General features: G+C 47.5%; 1 protein-coding gene across 1 annotated transcript in view; it reads left to right on the plus strand.

Annotated features, from left to right (window-relative positions):
* The first annotated feature begins 6,080 nt into the window (after nucleotides 1-6,080).
* The window catches only part of LAMC1 (laminin subunit gamma 1), a 66,267-nt gene continuing 53,379 nt past the window's right edge, over nucleotides 6,081-18,968 (plus strand). The window contains exon 1 of the mRNA XM_021525107.3: nucleotides 6,081-6,535. Within this exon, the coding sequence (XP_021380782.2) occupies nucleotides 6,145-6,535 (391 nt within the window). The 5' untranslated portion in view covers nucleotides 6,081-6,144. The remainder of the gene's footprint in view (nucleotides 6,536-18,968) is intronic.

Genomic DNA, 18,968 nt, shown 5'->3' on the forward strand with positions numbered 1-18,968 from the left:
CCTGATAAACTTTCAGTCTAACATTTCTTCTAACAACCGATTCATGTGTAACTCATTTTTGATGCAATAACTATTCTGTTCTGGCCGTCTGAAACTCACAGGGGTAGCTGTGGGTTTGTGCTGGCTGTTGCCATGGGAACTGCGACGGACCATGCCCTGAATCATCCTGGCCACGCTCCGTCCCTGCCTGTGTCACCCCGGGGGTGAGGACGCTCCTGCTCTGGTCCCGGCCGTGCTTTCGCCTCGCTCCGGCTCGCAGCGCCCGGTTCAGAGCCACTGCCATCCCCCCCAGGCTGACGCAATCACACTCTCTGTTCCCATTCCGGCACCGATGTTTCCCATTTCGCTTTGCCCCTCTCCTGACTGTCCCAGCACCCACAGCTCGCGCGCACCGGCCCCGCCCCGCCTGCGCCCGCCCCACGCGTTCCAGATGCGAGAAATTCCTTGCACCCGTGGCTCTCGGGCTTTGCTCGACCTTCACGCGCGTGCCCGCCGCCTGAGCTGCAGCAAGGGACGCCTCTCGCTGTCCCTCTGCTATTTCCTCAGCGGGACTGGCTGCCGCGGTCAGGGAGCTGCCCCCCGCCTCTTGGGTGGCCGCTCTTGCGGTTTCACGAATTCTCGACACCAAACGCGCCACGGGACGCTCGGGACGCCTGGCCACTGCACCCGCGCCCCCGCTGCCCCGTGTCTGCGCTGTTCCCGCTGCCCCAACTCTCGCCTGCACCGCGGGCTGTTTTGAACTCCCAGCCCGAGCAGCCACGAGAGATTTCTCCTCTCCCCTCCTCTTCCCTCTCTGCTCTGCACTCACTCTGCACCCTCCCCCACCGGAGACGCCGCCGCCGCCGCTGCCCCTCCCGCCGCGGGTTTGGACTCGAGCAGCGTTTGGTCCCTTCCCCCACCGGGGGCTGCGGCTGTGCTTGGCTTATCTCTCTGTCTGGGGGATTTGCATTGGAGGAGCTCAGGGATTGAGGTTCGAGGGAAACTGAGGAACAGTGGGAACCCGGACACACAGGGCATGATGACAGACCATCCCCTGATTGTCCATGGAAGGCAGTCCTGCTTTCCCTGGATCTGTGGTGAGGAAAACTGCCCCGAGCTGCTGGCTGGGCGATCTTTCCCCTTTGTGCTCCCATAGAAACCCCAGCTGTCCGGCTGGACGTGCTGTGCTGTAGAGCTGGCTATAATATTGTCCTTGTTAAAAGCAAAAGTTTTGCAGCAGTCTTATCTTTTTGTCCTTTTGTGGCTCAGTAATAAAGTTACTTATTGATCTTTTGCCAAAAATTCAATCCCAAGAAAAAATATATATCTGTGTGCGAGTGACTACACCGCACCTATGATAACAAAGCTTTCATTTCATTTGGGTGTCTCTACCTGATGGGTAGAAGTTTCGCCCTATAGGGCTAAAAAAAAAAGTCTTTGGTGTGTCCTTGGGAAAAATCCTTCCCTCCCCATGTTCTTAATTTCAACCATTCTCACCAAAAGCTGAGTCAGCATGAAGTCAGTCCGGAGATGGCACTGTCCATCGTCCAGCAGGTCACAGGCGAGGAATCCCAGGCGCGCTTCTGGTTTCTCTCCCCCTGGCTGTCCTCCAGACGAAATGCCTTGGTGAAGGTCAAGTTCTTATCTTGAGCTTTCCGCTCCCTCTCTTCTTGAAAATGCGGAGAGTGTGTACTGCTCTTCTTTTTTTTTTTTTCTTCTTTCTTTTTCTGCCGATGAAGGTTGGAGGTTGTTTGATGTTTCTTTTTCTTCTTTTTGTTGATGCCCGACCAGGGACGCCAGATGTGGGAACCCCAGCCTTGTTTTGGGGCCACATGTGGTGGTGAAATTCCTCCTCCAACCCGTGCTTCCAAAGAAAAACTCCGCAGGCTTAGCTGTTCGGTCTCAAGGCAGTTTATTGCTAGTTATCTAACAGATTATGTTCTTGGACTGCAGCTATTTGATCAGTGGCCTGGGTAGAGGCACACACACACCCTGACATCCTCTCTATCTGCTGTCTTCTTCGTCTCTCTCTCCGCCCAGGGTTGCTGCTATCTTTTATAAGATATATTACGTATAACATGTTTACAATTATTCCCCAATACCTACTACCTATGTTGCCAAGTGTTTTTCTACTCTAAACCAATCTGTGAGTGCCAACATCACCAAGAACATGGAGGCAAGGAGGAAGAAAGAAGAAGGATGGGATCAGCCCACTTTCCTCCATCTTAGAACTTCTGACCCTCATGTACAAAGTGAAAACCCCCCTGTACATGTGCTAAAACCCCCCTGTACAATACTAAAAAAATTTCCCCTCTACTTCGTAACTACTTATACTATACTATCTAACCTTTTGTGATTGCTTGTTCCACCTCCAAAGTTGGTAATTCATTCCATGGCTCAAACTCAAAATCACAGTTGTTTTTCAGCTGTCTGCCAGGGTCTAGAATGCTTCTGACCAAGGCCTGGAACCTCTAAAAATGTCTGAGAGACATTTTGAGTTCCCACAGGGGATCCTAAAACTATCTATTTAATTTTATTAGCAAAAGCAGGTTTTTTTTTTCTCAGTGGGCATTACTTTTACCTGTTTTAATAATTACCAGATATAGAGCAACCAAGGTCTGCTATCACAGTCTGAAATTTCTGAGTTTTCCTTAGCCTTTTCCTTTCCTATATGCACCCATGTTGTCCTTGAACAAATGCTGATGCTAAATCAGTATGGGAAGACTGAAAATTAAAATGAGTGCTGCCTGGTAACTCTTGTGAAAAACATTTTGAACCTCCTAAGCCCCAAATGGGTCAAATATCTTGGTGCATAGATGTGCTGCTGCTTGTTTTGAGCTTCTGTAGAAGGACAGATGCCAACAGTGCTCCTAATTAATTATTTCAAGTTGCTTGTGGGCACACATAATATTGTTCCAATTTTTTTAATCAAAAAGAAAACACTGATTTTTTTTTTTCTTTTTTTTTTCTTTTCCTAAAAGGGGTCTATTCTAAGAGGGTGACTGCCAGCCTTGAAAGTTCTGGCCTTCTGAGAGCTGACAGAATTTCCTGTAGGAGTTGCCTTTATAAAAGCTGTTTCCTATCAGGTTTTTATGTTGCTTTTCCTTTTTTGCAATTCTTCTCTTTGTTCTTAGTCTCTCCCCACTTTTTCTCAATCATTTAACCTGATCTGTATGTCAAAAAAGAACTGAAGTAAGAACATATCCATTTCAACAGCTAACTTATACTAATAATTAACTTACAGTCAATACGTGTGTCTGAGCCCAGCACAGTCATGAACCTATCCACAAATACTCTTATTTTACAGCTCTTTAACTGTAGGTATCCTATCAAATAGGATGTCACTTCCTTCCAGGCCACTGCTGCCACACAGGATGACTCACTCTGCATCAGGGGTGTTGCCAGCTGTAACAATTTATTTACAAATGTATTTTTATTATTATTCACTCTGTAAGCATTGCAAAGTCACAGAAAATCTCTAGGCCCTGTGCCTTTAAGGTGCAGTTATTTTACATTACTATGCTTTTTTTCTGTGTTGGGAAGAAAATGGGTTTAAGGGGAATATGTCACAATGCTTTGATGGATTATTTCAGTAGGTAAAAAAGGAAAAGGAAAACACAAATCATGTCTTTGCAGAGATATGAGATTTAATTCTGGTTTCAGTTAAATGAGTGTAGGTTTACTGAATGATAGATAACTGCATCACTTGATCTGTCAGAGTGTTTTAAGGTGAAATTGCATTAAGAGCATGGACTGGATTTTGATGTCAAATATTAAATATCAGCAAATATATCTTTGTGAGGATTTATTACAATCAGTACCATTAAAATGTCAGGGAGGACTTCAAATAAACTGTGGAGCATGGTCCTACATAGGTATTTTAAAATGTTGGAAACCGAATAGTTAAAAAACTCAAGTAAGTTATTTGGTTAAGTACTAAGACTATCTTTAAACCAAAGAATGTTGTGTGAAGCTGAATTTTTTTCCTTTATCTATGGGAACCTTCTGCATATGGACAGATGATCTCATTGCATCACTGATAGGGATTTGTGGCAACACCCTTTGATCCTGCTTGGAGTCCCTGCCTCCTTCCCACCTCTGTCCTAATCCCTCCCTTCTTCACATCTGCAGTTCCACATGCCTTCCTTGTTGCCTGTCCTCTGTGCCCACTCCAGCTGCAGACACCAGCCAGGCTGTTGCTGAACCTGAGGAGCTCTATCAGCCCGCTGTTCTCAGAGTTCCTGCCCTGATGGCATCAGCTCAGTGCTGCTTTCACAACACACGGCTTGTTTTCAGAAAAGGAGGAAAAGTGGGGGAAGCAGCGGAAATCCAACTTTCCACTGGAGATGTGTCATCCTAGCCTGAACAATAGCGAGGCAGCAGCGATTCTGTGCTGCTCTGCATCCCTTCTGCGGGTGCTGGGGGTGTCAGGGGAGTCCTCAGCACAGACATTCTCACCACAGCTCTGTGAGAAAGAGCAGTCACCACGCTGATGTGTAACAACAGCCACACATGTGAATGTGAACACAGTATGCCCCAGCAGCAGGGTAATTCCCAGGCGTGCTGACCAGTATGTGCTGTGCAGACCTTGTGAACAGTCCGGCTCAGGCTCTCAATTCAAGGACTTCTGTAGGATACACGTGTTTACTTTAAAACAACAATGTGCATTTTTTCCCAGAACAGACTGTATTTTTTCAGTTCTTTCAGCCACAGGCTGCATTCAGGCTTTCTCAGGATATAACCAAGTTTACAAGGCCTTTCTTCCCCTATCAATTTTTTCTCAAGGAGTAGTTTCCTGTTTACTGGGAAGGCTTCTGGAGGGACTTTTCTCCTGTAAAAGCAGTTTTATAGATTCACAGAATGGCTTGGCTTGGAAGAGACCTTTTAAGGGTCATCAAGTCTAACTTCCTGCCTTGGGCAGAGACATTTTGGCTTTACATGATTTCTGGATTTTACACAACACTTACACAATTCCTCAACCTGAAAAGTTGAGACAAGATCTTGGGATAGCTATGGCCAAATCTGACAGAGCTGATGCCTCTAAGCAACAGAGATCTGGGTTATGGTAGGGAAATAACCAAAAGTTCATTAAAAATTACAGTAGCTGAGGTAGGTCCCCTCAGATCTGCTTAGGATCATGTCCTTGGATGGCGCAAACCATCCAGGTTTGGCATAGCTTAGCTGGGAACACACAACCGTTTTTCTCGCATCTCTTAAGAAACATTTTTTTCCCTATGAAAAGCATTTAAATGAAAAAAGGACCTAGTGGTGGTGGCGGACAGCTGGCAGAACATGAGACAGTGTGTGCCTAGGTGGCACCTGGAATCAGACAGTGTGGTCAGCAGAACCAGGGAAGCGATTCCTCCCCTGCACCGGCACTGCTGAGGTACCGTGAGCGCTGTGTCCACTTTTGGGCCCCTCGGTTCAGGAAGGACACTGAGGGGCTGGAGCGTGTCCAGGGAAGGGAACAGAGCTGGGGAAGGGTCTGGGGCACCAGGAGCAGCTGAAGGTGGGGCTCAGCCTGGAGAAGAGGAGGCTTGGGGGGACCTTCTGGCCCTGCTCCCTGACAGGAGGGACAGGCGGGGGTCAGCGTCTTATCCCAGTAAACAAGTGACAGGACAAGAGGAATAGTCCTAAGCAGGGGAGGTTCAGGTTGAACATTAGGGACAATTTCTTCATAGCAAGGGGGCTTAGAAGTGGAAGGGACTGCCCAGGGAGGTGTTAGAGTTCCCATCTCTGCAAGCGTCCAAGTAACAACCGGATGCGGCATTCACGGCTGTGGTCTGGTTACCAAGCAGGGATCGCTGAAAGGTTGCACTCGATGGTGCTGCAGGCGTTTTCCAACCGGAGTGATTCCGTGACCGTGCAAAAGGCGCAGATGGCGGGGTGTGCGGGTGCGGAGGCCAGGCCCGGCGCCCTGCCTGGTCCCTCACGCCGCGCCGAGCGAGGCCGGGCCGCGGCCGCCGGGGCGGGCCCCGCCGCCATCGCCGCTTTAAGGCGGCGCATTCGGCGGGGCGGGGCCCTGCGGCCCGCACGCCGCGGGACTCCGCTCCCGGCCTGCCCCGCGCCCGCCCCGCCGCGCCCCGCCGGGCCTCGCCCGTCTCAGCCCGCGGCCGGCGAGCGAGCGAGCCCCTGCGTGCCCCCGCCGGCTGCCGCAGCCCCGCCATGGGGGCCGGCGGCGAGCGCTGGGCGCTGTGGCTGTGGGTGCTGTGGCTGTGGGCGCCCGCGCGGTGCGGCGCTGCCATGGACGAGTGCGCGGAGGAGCGGAGCGGGCGGGCGCAGCGCTGCATGCCCGAGTTCGTGAACGCGGCGTTCAACGCGACGGTGCTGGCCACGCACACGTGCGGCACGCCGGCCGAGGAGTACTGCGTGCAGACCGGGGTCACCGGCGTCACCCAGTCCTGCCACCTCTGCGACGCCGCCCAGCCGCACCTGAGCCATGGCGCCGCCTTCCTCACCGACTACAACAGCCCGGCCGACGCGACCTGGTGGCAGAGCCGCACCATGCTGGCCGGCGTGCAGCACCCCACCGCCGTCAACCTCACCCTGCACCTCGGTAAGGACGGGCAGCGGGACGGGGCCGGGGCACCGAGGGAGAGCTAGCCCGGGCACCAGCGCAGGCTGGGGTGGCCTGCTGCAGAGCAGCTCTGCGAGCAAGAGCCGGGAGTCCCGGTGGACACCGGGGGCCCACGAGCATGCCCTGTGCGCGGTGGTGCCCCCGGGTGCGTTAGGACCGACGCAGTCAGCTCTGCCAGGGCGGATCCTGCCTCTGTCCTCAGGCCTAGTGAGGCACATCTGGAATGCTGTGTCCAGGTCTGGGCTCCTTAGGACCGCGAGCAGGTCTAGCAGAGGCTGTGGAGATGATGGAGGGACTCGAGCATCTCTCTCACGAGGTGGGAGTGTTCAGCTTAGAGAGGAGATGGCTGAGAGGAGCCCTGTCTGCAGGGAGGGCTCAGAGGCTGGACACAGCATACTGCTCCCTGGGATCCAGCAATGGGACAGGAGACCAGGGGCAGAAATGGATGCCCAAGAAGTTCCACCTGAACATGAAGAGCTGCTTTTCTGTGCAGTGACTGAGCACTGGAACAGAGAGCAAAGAGGGTGTGGAGTCTCTTACTTGGAAGTATTCCAGACCTGTCGGGACACAATCCTGTGCCATGTGCTCTGGGATGACCCTGCTTGAGCAGGGAGGTGGGACTCAATGACCCACTATGGTTCCTTCCAGCCTGCCCCATTCTGTGGTTCTGTGCTGAAAGGCCACCTGCACACTGGGCATTGCTGGGGCCCTGCCTGGGTGAGTGCCAATAACCAGGCCCTGGGTGGTCTGGTGTTCAGGGCATGTTACCAAATCCCCGCTCTGCAGGTCCTCAGCCATGCTCACCAGGTCTAAATGAATGCTGGCTGCACCCATTGTTGTGTTGGGATGTCCTCAGCCAAGGGTCTGGCCCTGTGCTGGTTCTTCACCCCTCAGCTGATAGCTTGCTCACATTTGCTCAACAGTGCTTGGTAAACTTGGTTTTCAGCATTCTCCAGTGAATATTGCAGGGTTGCTCCTGCAGTCTGCATCGGAGGTGCTGTTGGTTTGTGAGAGGAGAGGCCATGCTGCCAGAGGCAGCTGGATGTGTGGAGCAGGTTGCAGTGATCATGTCCCACCCCTTGCACTGGGAATCATACAGCCATTTAGGTTGGAAAAATAGTAGAAATAAACTGTTCCTTGTGAGGGTGGTGAGGTTCTGGCACAGAGAAGCTGTGGATGCCCCATCTCTGGAAGTGTCCAAGGCCAGGTTGGATGGGGGTGGGTCTTGGAGCGACATGGTCTAGTGCAAGGTGTCCCTGCCCATGGCAGGGAGTGGAATGAGAGAAGCCTAAAGTCCCATTCAACTCAAGCCACTGTGTGATTCTGTGAAAAGACCTTTAAGATCAAGACCAACTGGTAACCCAATGCAGCCAAGCTCAGGATTGGATCATGGAGTTTTCCAGACAACAAGCTTTGGATGCAGGTGGGAGATGTTGGTTTGAAAAGTGGCAGGCACTGTGGGACATCACATGTGCAAGGGCACATCTGCTGTATATCCTCTTACCCCCGGGGCAGCGTTGTCCTTTAATTGCTGGGTGCATTAGACATGTCAACAGCTGCTGAACTGTAACAGCCAGTCAAAAAAAGAAGGTGAATTTTCTGACTGGTTGTCAATTCCAGAGGTTTCTTTGGGATGAAGTATTTTAGCCTTCACTATGGTTTGTGAACAAGCTTTTATTTCTGTTCATTCAGTTATTCTAGCTATCATGACATGGAGGAAGGATAATAATTCTAGAACTGGAAGACAAACCAGCTGAGAAAAAGTTGAAACCACAACTTACTATCCTCATGCCATTAAATCAACTAAATCTTAAAGAAAGGCCCACTACAGCCATTCACAGCTTCTGATCAAGAGCAGCTGTTGAGCGTTAAGTTTAGTATCAATAACAGTCTAATTCAGGGGGAAAATGGTGTTAGGGCTTGGAGAGCTGGATCTTGTGAGAGCTTGCACCTGCATTGGTGAGATGTAGTTGATGGCACAGAGTCCTGTACCAGGGGTCACCTGATGAGCACATCCATGTGCCCCAGAAGCCTCTCTGTCCTAAAGTGTTTATTTTTGTTTGGAGTTTCAACATAAATACACCACATAAGGTTATCTAATAGTCCCTCTAGACCCTCTTTATTTTCTTTTCTTTGTACATTAGGAATTTTTTTTTCCAAAACTCCTGGAAAGCAAAGATTTGATCTCAACTTCTTTTTTAATAACAGTCATTGTAGTTCTCATTATCAAGGCAAGACTTACAGACCCATCTGTAATCCTGCTGTCCTTGGTTTTGTGTATCCATATATATATATATATGGGTGTTCTTTGAAAAACAGTACTGGGAGTAGTGTTCTGTGTCCTGGGCTTTGAAGAAATGCACACATTTTACTGAAAACATCTGCATCTTCAAAATAACTGTAGCACTGCAGCACTTTTCACTTGTGTTCCAGGTTTGTTTGCAGGCTCTGGGCACGTTGGGAATTTGCTTTTCCATGTTTTTTGAGTAGAGTACAACTTTAAAGCAGAAGCTGCCTGATCGGCTTTGATATATTTGAGGGGTTTTTTTGGTCTGATTTTTCCTAGTTAGGTTTCTGGGTGGGGTATTTTTGGTATAAAGGCTTTTAAGAATCAGAAGCTTGTTGTGGGCATAGTGGTGGTGAAGTTGATTTTAAGATGACAGCAGCAAAGCATTTATCTCTCTGCACTCATGCTGTGTGATTCTCTGCCTTTGCTGAGTTTGTGGCAGGTTGAAGAGCTGTTGAGTACTGACAGTGCCTTTTTAGCCTGAAATGGCCCAAACTTCTCTGCAGCATTGCTCTTCGCTACTTTTGTGAGGTCTTAAAACCATCTCTGAGTGAGCTGCTGGGTGCTGCCTTTGGGATTTGTGTGCCCGCAGGCACTATGGTCTATGGGACACTTAATTATTGACATCACTAAGAGAAAGAGGCAAAGAGCTTGACATAAAGGCATTCTGGGGCACAAAGCCCTTTCATGTAGTTAGTTCTGCCTGGTCTTTGAGGATTAAGCTCTGTGCTCAGACCTGTATCCTTATTTGATGCTGCAATTGCCTTAATTTCTGAAAGTGCTGGTGGCCTGAATGTTTGATGCTGTTTTGCACCTGGTCAGGACCAGCTGCACTGACACTAGGTTTCATGTACATGCTGCCCTGTGCTGAGTCTTTTTGGCAGTTTGAGATGTCTTGATTAACATCCAGAGATGTTCAGTCCGTGTAGAACAGCATTAACATTTCAGAGGGGCCTGCAAAAGGTCACTAAGAACTGCAGGTCTGTTGCCAACATGTGAATGTGGATTTCTTTGAATCTCCTTACAATGTGCAGTTCAAAACAAGTTTAAAAACCTTTTATTTTGGGACTAGGTGCCAGCACAAAGCCTGATACAGAAAAATACAGCACAGATTGCTACTACTGAATTAAAGTTTGGATGATGACATCTGTGTCCAGAAGTTAGGGTGCTCCCTGGGGAGAGGGGAATTGGGGTAATTACCATTCCCTGCACCAGGAACATCTGGAGTTCTAAAGGCTATTTCTCTTTGTACGAGAGGGTATTAAGACCCAGTAAGTAAGAGGCCTGGAGACATGAATTTGCACGGGTGTTTCAGGAGATGGGGGAGCTGAAGCTGTTCACAGGGTGGTGTCTGGATAATTAGGTGAGTGAGAGGAGGGAAGAGCATTGCTATGCCCTTTCTTCCACATTACTTAAGAGTATACCTTAGCTTCCCCATTTTCCATTTCCTCAGAATTTATTACTTATTTAGACTTGACCCAGCCAGTCTTTTTTTTTTTTTTCTTACTGCTCTCCCACTATGCTCCCATATATTCCCAAAAAAAGGAACTTTGAGGCAGTGGTGCCAGCTTTCCAATAGAAGATGGAAGCCAAGGCCTTACAGTGTGTTGTCTGCTTTGTTTTTGAAGCCAGGGTGTCACGTTATTTTTACTGTCAGTGCAGTTTGCTTGTCCTGGGAGCATTGGGATAGTTCTGGCACCTCCCCAGTGCTTTGTGTGCATATGCTTGAGCACAGTATTGCTGTAGACCCCTGACACACAGAAACAACACCCTGTGTTGAAGATGCTCCCTTGAACATTGGAAGAAGGGGAAAAGAGACAGCATGGAGGTACATGGAGTATTTTTGTTACTGGGTGCTCTTGTTGGGGCAAAAGTTTGTGTTTTTTCAGATGTTGTATCATTTTTCAGAGAAAATTCTCACTCTTGCTTTCTGTGTACTTTCTGTTGTTTCTATACTTTTTTTTATCCACTTCTACGTATACCTTTGTGTTCCCTTCCCAACAAGCTCTGCTAGAGCTACCTCTCATTTTCCCCCACCGCTTCTACTTTCTGGCCAGATTTGCTTGATTTCAGCTACTGTGATTTGTGACTATCCTGGTGTTTTGTTCCTTGGACAAAGAGGAAGCCTCCTCACATGCTGGTGGCTGCTCCATGGTGAGGTGACTCCGTCTCCACTGAGAGCAGCCGTGCTTTTATCAGCAGCCTGCGAGCTCAGGACTATCTGGAAGGCAGAAAAGATCAATTCCTTCCTCTTCTGTCATTGCCTCAGAAGAGGAGATTGTTTCCTGCTGGAAGCAGCCCTCTGGTAGGCTGCTTTTTAAGAAGAAAGACGAAATTGCTGGTTGCCTTGGTTAAAAATGTGTTGGCTCCTGCAATGCTTACTACAGGCCAGCCTGGAAACTCAGGTCACCACGCTGGATGGTGTCATATATATAAAGAAAAACTTGTGAATGCTGTTGCTTGCTAAAGAAATGAATTACCCATCTGCTTCACCTCCCCCTTTTCTACCCGCTCAGTCCTTTATTTGGCTCTGAGGAGAGCGAGGATGCTTGGTTATATATACTTTGCCGGCAAAGCATGGTTTGAGGCATGACTGCCATTTGAAGGCATTTACAAGGAAACCCAGGCGAGTTGCCAGTTCTTGTGCTCAGGCCTGGCCTGATTTGCCTGTTGTTTTTAGCAGACGAGAGGTTTTTTTGAGTACAGAAAGCCAGCAGGTTTTTTTCTAGGAGGGAGAGCTATAAAATGTTACTTAAATCAAATAGATAGTTTACAGCACTGGGATGCAGTTGCTCTGTTTTATTCGGTGCAGTGTTCCCCTCAGTTTGCCAGTTATCCCATTAAAACTTTATGAGCCTGTGGTTTGCTGCTTTCCTTAGGGAACCACCATGGTAAAACCAAGGGCAAGCAAGCAGGGTGCATGCACGTGAAGCTTTGCCTAGTGTAGCAGCAATTTAAAAAGTCAGAGGTAATTAAGGCGTTGGGAGGGCATTTCCAGCTCCAAGGCTGGTGTTCAGGGCGTGTCGGGAGCCGGGGCTTTGCCGTGGTATTTGTGGAGCCCTCGGGGAGACGCTATTTTAGTTGGTCTCGCAAAGGCTTGATTTACATTTTGCAGGTTTCAACACGAGTACTGGAGAGATCAGGGCTTTTAGTGGCCAGCAGTTATTCAGTGCAGTTATATAAAGGTATCACTTCCTGCATACCCTTCAAATTCCCCAAGTTTTTCTCCTGCTCTGTCTCAGGATGCTGATGCTGCTGCATGATGCCCTTGGGAATACTATACGTGGCAGAGCACTTACTTTAGGGGTTGAGAGAGCTGGAGCTTTGTGGTATTTTGCTGCAAAACCAGCTGCTATTTGTGGTGCTTGCCCTGAGCTGGTAGAAGAAAGAGTTGCAGGTTTTCACACACTCAGTTCCTTTTGTAGGTTTAAACCTTCCAAACAGTTTGCTGCTCAGAATTGTTAGAGTGCTGAAAAGCTTCTGGCTTATTAGGTACTGTTTCTCTTGTAGCCTGAGGCTTTGGGAGGCTCTTGCAGCCTCTCTGAGTCTACAAGTGAAAATCCCAGGCTGCCGCTTCCCACGGAAATGAGAAACGGGATTGCTCTGCAAACAACACAGAGAGAAAATAATTGCCAGTGTAGATGGATGGGATGGGAAGCTTGGATCTTGGGTTCACCATAAGAAGGGCTGTGAGCATTATGCTTACCACCTTTGTCTGGCTAAGACCTCCTGCTTGTATCCTGGGGCACTAATTCAATGCTCGCTGCCACTGGTGAGGCCATGCTGAGTGATTTTTCCCTCTGGCTGCATGTTTTTCCCATGGGTTAACTGGGATGTGGGATCTAGCATGTTGTGTCACATCTTAAGTCACCATCTCTGGTCTGTAATAACCCTTGGAAACTCACCCCGGGCTGCTGCCCCCCATGTAAGCTCTGGCATGCAAAGAACCATTCTAGCCTGCTATTACATGTCTCTTAACCGTGAGATCTTGCTTATTGGTGGCTACCATGGTGTGTTTTGATCAGAAAATAACATGAGTTTCATAGTTCATAATGAATTGCACAAATCTTGCTGGGTCTGTTGTCCCACCACACATAGGAATATGTTTTCTGCCCCACATACATCATAGCCCTGTGTGTCTCAAATCAAGCTTTACAGCCTTTAAGTTAGGGATGAATGTGGCTGCTTGTGTTGAGGACATCACTAGCTGTGTTTGAAACACTTTGTAAAATTAGGATAATCTCTTAGTCATTTCCAAAGGGTGTACTGGGGATTGCTCTCATTGTCCACAGCATTCCATGATTAACGTTGGGTTTTTAGCAGTGTGCTGGTGATGTTGGTTGTCACATCAGCACTGATGAGAGCTTCAGACAGCTGCTAACAAACCAGCTGCTCCATGAGATCAGAGAGCTGCTGCTAGTAGACATGTGCAGTTGTCAAACAGGACCAGGAATACTGAGAGGAGAAGCTGCCTTTTGTAGCTTGCCAGACCAAAGGTAGCCTTGGTTGGCTTTTAGGTACTTTTGAGGTTAAACATAATTTCTAGGAATTATTCTCACGTAGCAGCTTGGAAAATGGTGAAAGCTCATCAGCTGTAAGATGATCTGAAATAACAGGGCAATTTAATTTAAATTTAAAGAAAGCCTCAGTCTTTCTTTCTACCAGCCCAGCCCTATTTGAGACATCTTTCACCAAAAAACCCCAAATTCCCACCAACCCCCTTATATATTATTCAGTGGTCTTCAGCATTCTGTTTGAAACTGGGTGGCAAAGCACTTTTTGTTTCCATGCTTCTACTTGTTTTAGATATTCCAGTGTGATAGTCATCAAAGGGCTGTTTCCAGTGGTAATCATGCCTGCAGTTCTGAGACAACACAGCTGTGTTCAGCAATGGAGAATTAAAAAATTTCCTCTTTTAGAAATAATTTCCAAAAACTATTATTGGACTTTATTTTTTTTTTTTCTCCTTTGGTGGGTAGACTAGTACCATCTTGTACATGGGAGGTGCATGTCCAGGGAGTTTGAGGCCTGATTTGTACAGTTGTTTGGGGGTTTGGTGTTTTTGTGGGGGAAGGGGAAGACTTTTAAGATGTTTGTAGAGATGATATATTGAGAACTTGAAAGATGGAAAGATCACCTCTAAAAAGAAATCCCAAACTTCCTTAAACCTATCAAATATTAAAATCTGCTTGACAGCAGGGATTGCTCATCACATGTGTGTTCAAGTGGGCAGTGGCTGGCTGAGCATGGTAGCCCTTGGTTTCCCCATGAGTTGGCTGAAATATTCATTCCTTTTGGTGCTCCAAGTCTGAGAGAGCACTGTGGAGTTTGGGCTTGGCACCAGCCCACTTCTGAGCACTCTGCTTTTCTTCTTACAAGTGGTTTTTTTTTTTTTTTTTTTTTTTCAAAGTGTGCTTTATAGCTCAACCTACTTGGCATCAAAAAAGACCTTGTTCCTACAACAGTGAGCAGCTGCTTGTGCAGCATGTTGCACTTGGTCCAGTTTGGTTTATTTTGGTGGGGGGAAAATATCAGGGCCGCTTAACAGGTTGTTTTTTAAGTTTTTAAAAATTTTTCCCTTCCCTGTATACTTTATTTCAGGAAGGTGAATCTTTCTTATCTTTAAATTAAAAGATAATGTGTCTTGCAGTCTTTCTAAGGGAATGGCTGCATTGAACCTCCTCAAGAGGGATAAAGGACTGTTTTCTTGGTGCCTTCTTATACTCCACAACCTTGTAAATACAGTAAAGTAATTGAAAGGCTCAGTTTGTTTTGGGTGTATCTCTTATTGAGATTAGTGGAATGAAAAATATCAGTCCCTTCTGGAAAAAGTACTATCAAAATGCTTCTTGATGTCAGTTTTGTGTGGGGCTGTTTGACTGAGAGAAAAGAAAATGTTCATGTCCTGGGTCAGCTCTGATTACGATGATTATTTATAGTTCTTTCATCTGCAGTCCTTTGCATTCTCCCAACTGCTGGGATATTGCAATGGGATTTTCTTCCCAGCAGCTTGCAGGGTTGTTCCCTGGGGAGAAACCCTGGTCAGGCTGCCCTTGGTTCTCAGCTTCTGAAAAAACATGGGTTATTTATGAGGATCCAGTGTGCCTCCCTCTGTCCTGCTCCTGGCTGTGGCTGTCAAGGTGCTGGGCTTGGCCCACAGCCTCCTTTTATTGTGGGACAGCAACTGATGCTTCCCTTCCAGCTGCTGCTTCTGCTGGCTGCCTTCCCTGGTCTCATGGCTCCTGCTGTCCTGGCTGGAGTAACACAGGACAAGGGATTTCTCAACACTCAATCTACTTGATGAACTTGCTAAGAAGCTGTTGATGAAGTCTGTGGTTGCTCAAAGCTTGCAGATCTGTTTACTGTCCCCTTTTTTCTCCTTCCTGAAGCTCCTTGCAGTCTTCCTGGGTTTCCCCTCCTTCCTACTCCTGTATTCCTGGTGCTGAGATGTCCCTGGGCTGTGCAGACTGGGATAAGGTTTTTTAGCTGAGATCTCCCACAGTTCTAGTCCTGGCAGCAGCCTTGGCCTGCCTGGGTACCATTGCTGCTGCCCTTTTACACTCAATGCTTTATGCACGTGTACAGACAAGGTGCTGGTGGTTTCATTTTGGTTAGACTGAGAAATAGAGTGCAAGTTCAAAATCCATAAATGCTCAGTATTCCGTAGTTTCTCATCTTGCACGTGTTAGGGATGGGAGATGGGAGCCCTGCATCAAAGGGCTGTTACACATTTTCCTCTATTGAAGCAATTTTTTTTTTTTTTTTTTGGTCATAAAAACAAATGTTTGTCTGTTGCTTCCAAGCAGGGTTGTGAAGAAGTTATTAAAAGCTTGGAGTAAAGAGAGTTGGGGCTGCAGGGATGGGGCAGCTGCTGCAGAACTGGTGCAGAGCGAAATGTGACCTCTAAATAAAGCGACAACCCACTATCATTGTGCAGTATCTACTTAATGAAACTTAGTTTTTGCCCTGTTTGCCCTCCCTGCATTGCTCTTCTGGGGTGGCAGGTGGAGCTGGGAGGGTTGCTGGGCACTGGGATGGCTTTTGTGCCCTCCATCCGTGCTCTGCAGGCATGAGTTTACTGATCAAATGACCGGCATTACACGAGTCACTGCCCTTGTGCTTTCTAAGCAGAGTGACTCTGCACACATCCCTGTGTGCTCTGCCCCTTTCTCACACCCTCCCTCCCCAGGGCCGGCCCACATTGCAGGGGTGGACAGACAGTCCTGGGGCAGCTAAACCCTCTTTCCTTATGGAACAAAGCACAGATTATTCTGGAAGTAATGATACAGACATGAACTTTTCCAAAAGCTTTGCAGCACTTTTAGGAAGCAAGGGCCTTTTTTACTGTTGGCAACTTAAGATGTATTTTCTCTGCCACATGTTTCCTTGTAGTCTTATTTTCCTATACTTCCATTCCTTTAAAATGTAGGAGCTGTGTCAGGAGAAGCTCACCTCTCTTTTGGGAAGCCTCCAACTTTTTTGGGAGATTCTGGAAAGGCTGTGAATCATGAATTTGGGCCACTCCTTTGCACCCCACATTGGTTCTCTCAATTCCCTGGCAAACTGCCACCAGCTTTTGAGTACAGAGTATGCAATTTAATTAAAAAAATAATCCAAGAGGCATTGTTAGAAGGTCTTTAATTTGATATCCAATGATACATTTAGAACTCTGTAGGAAAATGCATTTTTCTATGGCTCTGAAAGTACAATCATAGCCCTGGGAAAGAATATCACAAGATTCCCAAAGCCAGGTTTGTTGCCTTTCTGTGCTTTGATTTTCTACAAGTTCAAGCAAAAACATGGCAGTAACATGTTTTTGTGATGGTAAGTCATGTTTTGCTCATAATTCATAGCCCCTGTTGAAGATTCCTTGGAGCAGCTATGGTGCAGCTGTGGCATTGGCAGTTCACAAGCACCACAGTCACCAGCTGGGTACAGGCCTTTTAAAAACTCTTGTGTCAGGGAAGGTACTGAGCTAGTATTGTGCTGCACTTGAGGCAGTTGGCTCTGGTTTTGATGTAATTACTCACCAAATTAATGGTTATTTAATCAAGGATTTGGATATGCAGTTAGAGCAGTGCTGTGGTCTGACACTGATCTCTTCCTGGACAGTAACACTAACTATTGTGTGGAAAAAGTTAAAAATGTGTATAGGAATTTCAGTTCTTCCTGTTGTGAAACCTTGTACTGAATATGTCTCCTCGTTAATTTGTCTGTGAATTTATCAGCTTCTTCATATCAGCCATTCAGTCTGTTTTGTAACTTCAGGGCTGTGGTACGTTCTTTTGTGAACTGTATGTTGGAACATTAACATGCTGCTCTGGTGGGTGGGAGGGACCCTGTCTTGCAGCCTTTCTGTCCTACAGATTCTGATTTTCTTTATTGCTATTACCCAGAAAAAGTCAAAGTTGACTTGAAAGCAGTGGGAGGGAATGAAGTGTTTTGAAAGGATGATCCCATCGATGGGAGCAGTACTGAATGCTGGGCTACAGAGATGGGCTGTGGGAAGAGAGGTGGTTCAGCCAAAGGGACAGAATTTGGAGTTGTTAATCTGCTTCATTAGAGCTGTGTACCGGAAAGTTTGAGCTGTGCCTGGCTAAATGGCGTGAGGCTTTGAAATTCACAGCAGTGCTGGCAGCCCGCTGGCGTTTGTCCTTCCTGCAAACAAACACACAGCTGCTTGGACCAGGCATCCCTGTGCTCAGCGCCCTGCTGTGTCCTCCAGCCCCCTGCAGAAAGCTGCTCTTGCCTTCCGGGAAGCCACAAGAGACCAGTGGGAAGAGACCTCCAGGAAATGAGTTGGTGTTGCCATTGGACCTATGGAGGACATGAAGGGTTTGATTCACATCTCTGCTCCGTGTGTGTGATACGTGTAACAGGGTAAAATGTTCTCTGTTGCTGGTAAGGGTCTGGACTGTTGTTGTGGCTTGACACTGCCCAAAAGCCAGGCACTCATAAAAATCATTCACTTCTTTTCCTCTGCTTTAGCTGAGCAGAGGAGGAGGAAAAAAACTGAAAGACTAAATTATAAAGATTAGGAGAAAAACACTTTAAGGGCAAAACAGATTTAAATTTAAACAGTATAAAGAAAATCTATCATTAACAGAATTAAAAGTGGGTAATGAGAACTAAAATAAACCTTTAAAACACCTTTTTCTCCCTTCCAGCCCCTCCTTCCTTCCCACTGACAGTGCAGGGAAGCAAAACATGGGGTCTTCAGTCAGTTTGTCACTTCTAAAAATATTTCTTCAGTTCGCTCGGGGAGAGAAGTCTCTTGTGCTATGCTGTGGGGTCCTTCCCATGGGAGAGGAGTTTTCTGTGAACTTCTCCAATATGGTTCTAATTTTCATGAGTAGTAGTCCTGCCTGGCCTGCTGGGAGTCCTCCCACAGGAAAAATAGTCTTCCCAAACTACATGGCATGTGTCCTTTTAGTTCATGGGGTGTAGTCTATTAAGGATGAGCTGTTATAGTTTGGAAGCAAGGGTCCTCTATCTCTGGAAGCAAGGGCCTTTCTCTATTTGGGTCTCTAGAGCTTTTCAGCATCCCCTCACTCCAGCATGAGCACCTTTTCTCACGGGCTTCAGGTGGATCTCTGCATCCCCCCCATGCACTTCATGAATTACAGGAAGAGAGTTGTTTGTATTATAGTCCTCACCATGGCTTGCAGAAGAATCTCAGCTCTGACATTTGGAGCACCTTTTTTACTCTCACTGACCTTAGTGTCACCGTGTTGTTCTCCTCATGTGTCTTCACCTTTTCCTTTTCTCTGACTCAGGAAAATGTTGTTACTAGGTTTATTTGTTCTCAAGCTCTATCAATTGAAAAGTTCTTACAGGGTTTTGCAGTGCTGAAAGGTTGATCTCATGTGGGCTCCTTATCGGGGAATTGTTCGCTGTGGTCCCAGCGCTGGCACCGTTCAGCGCCTCTCTTCATGTGGGGTGCTGAAAAGAAGCTGCTGCCGCCACCTCTGCCCCGTGCTCGCAGCATGGATGGCTAAAAGCAGCTCAGCAGGCAAAGGTCACTGTGAGCTGTGCCAAGGTGGCAGCAGCCGTGTGCTCCTGGCGCTATGGCCCCAGTACCAGGAGGGCCCGGACCCCACCACCCCCTGAAAAAGAACTAAAAAA

This window comes from Lonchura striata, chromosome 9, assembly GCF_046129695.1.
Source record: "Lonchura striata isolate bLonStr1 chromosome 9, bLonStr1.mat, whole genome shotgun sequence".
NCBI lineage: Eukaryota > Metazoa > Chordata > Aves > Passeriformes > Estrildidae > Lonchura > Lonchura striata.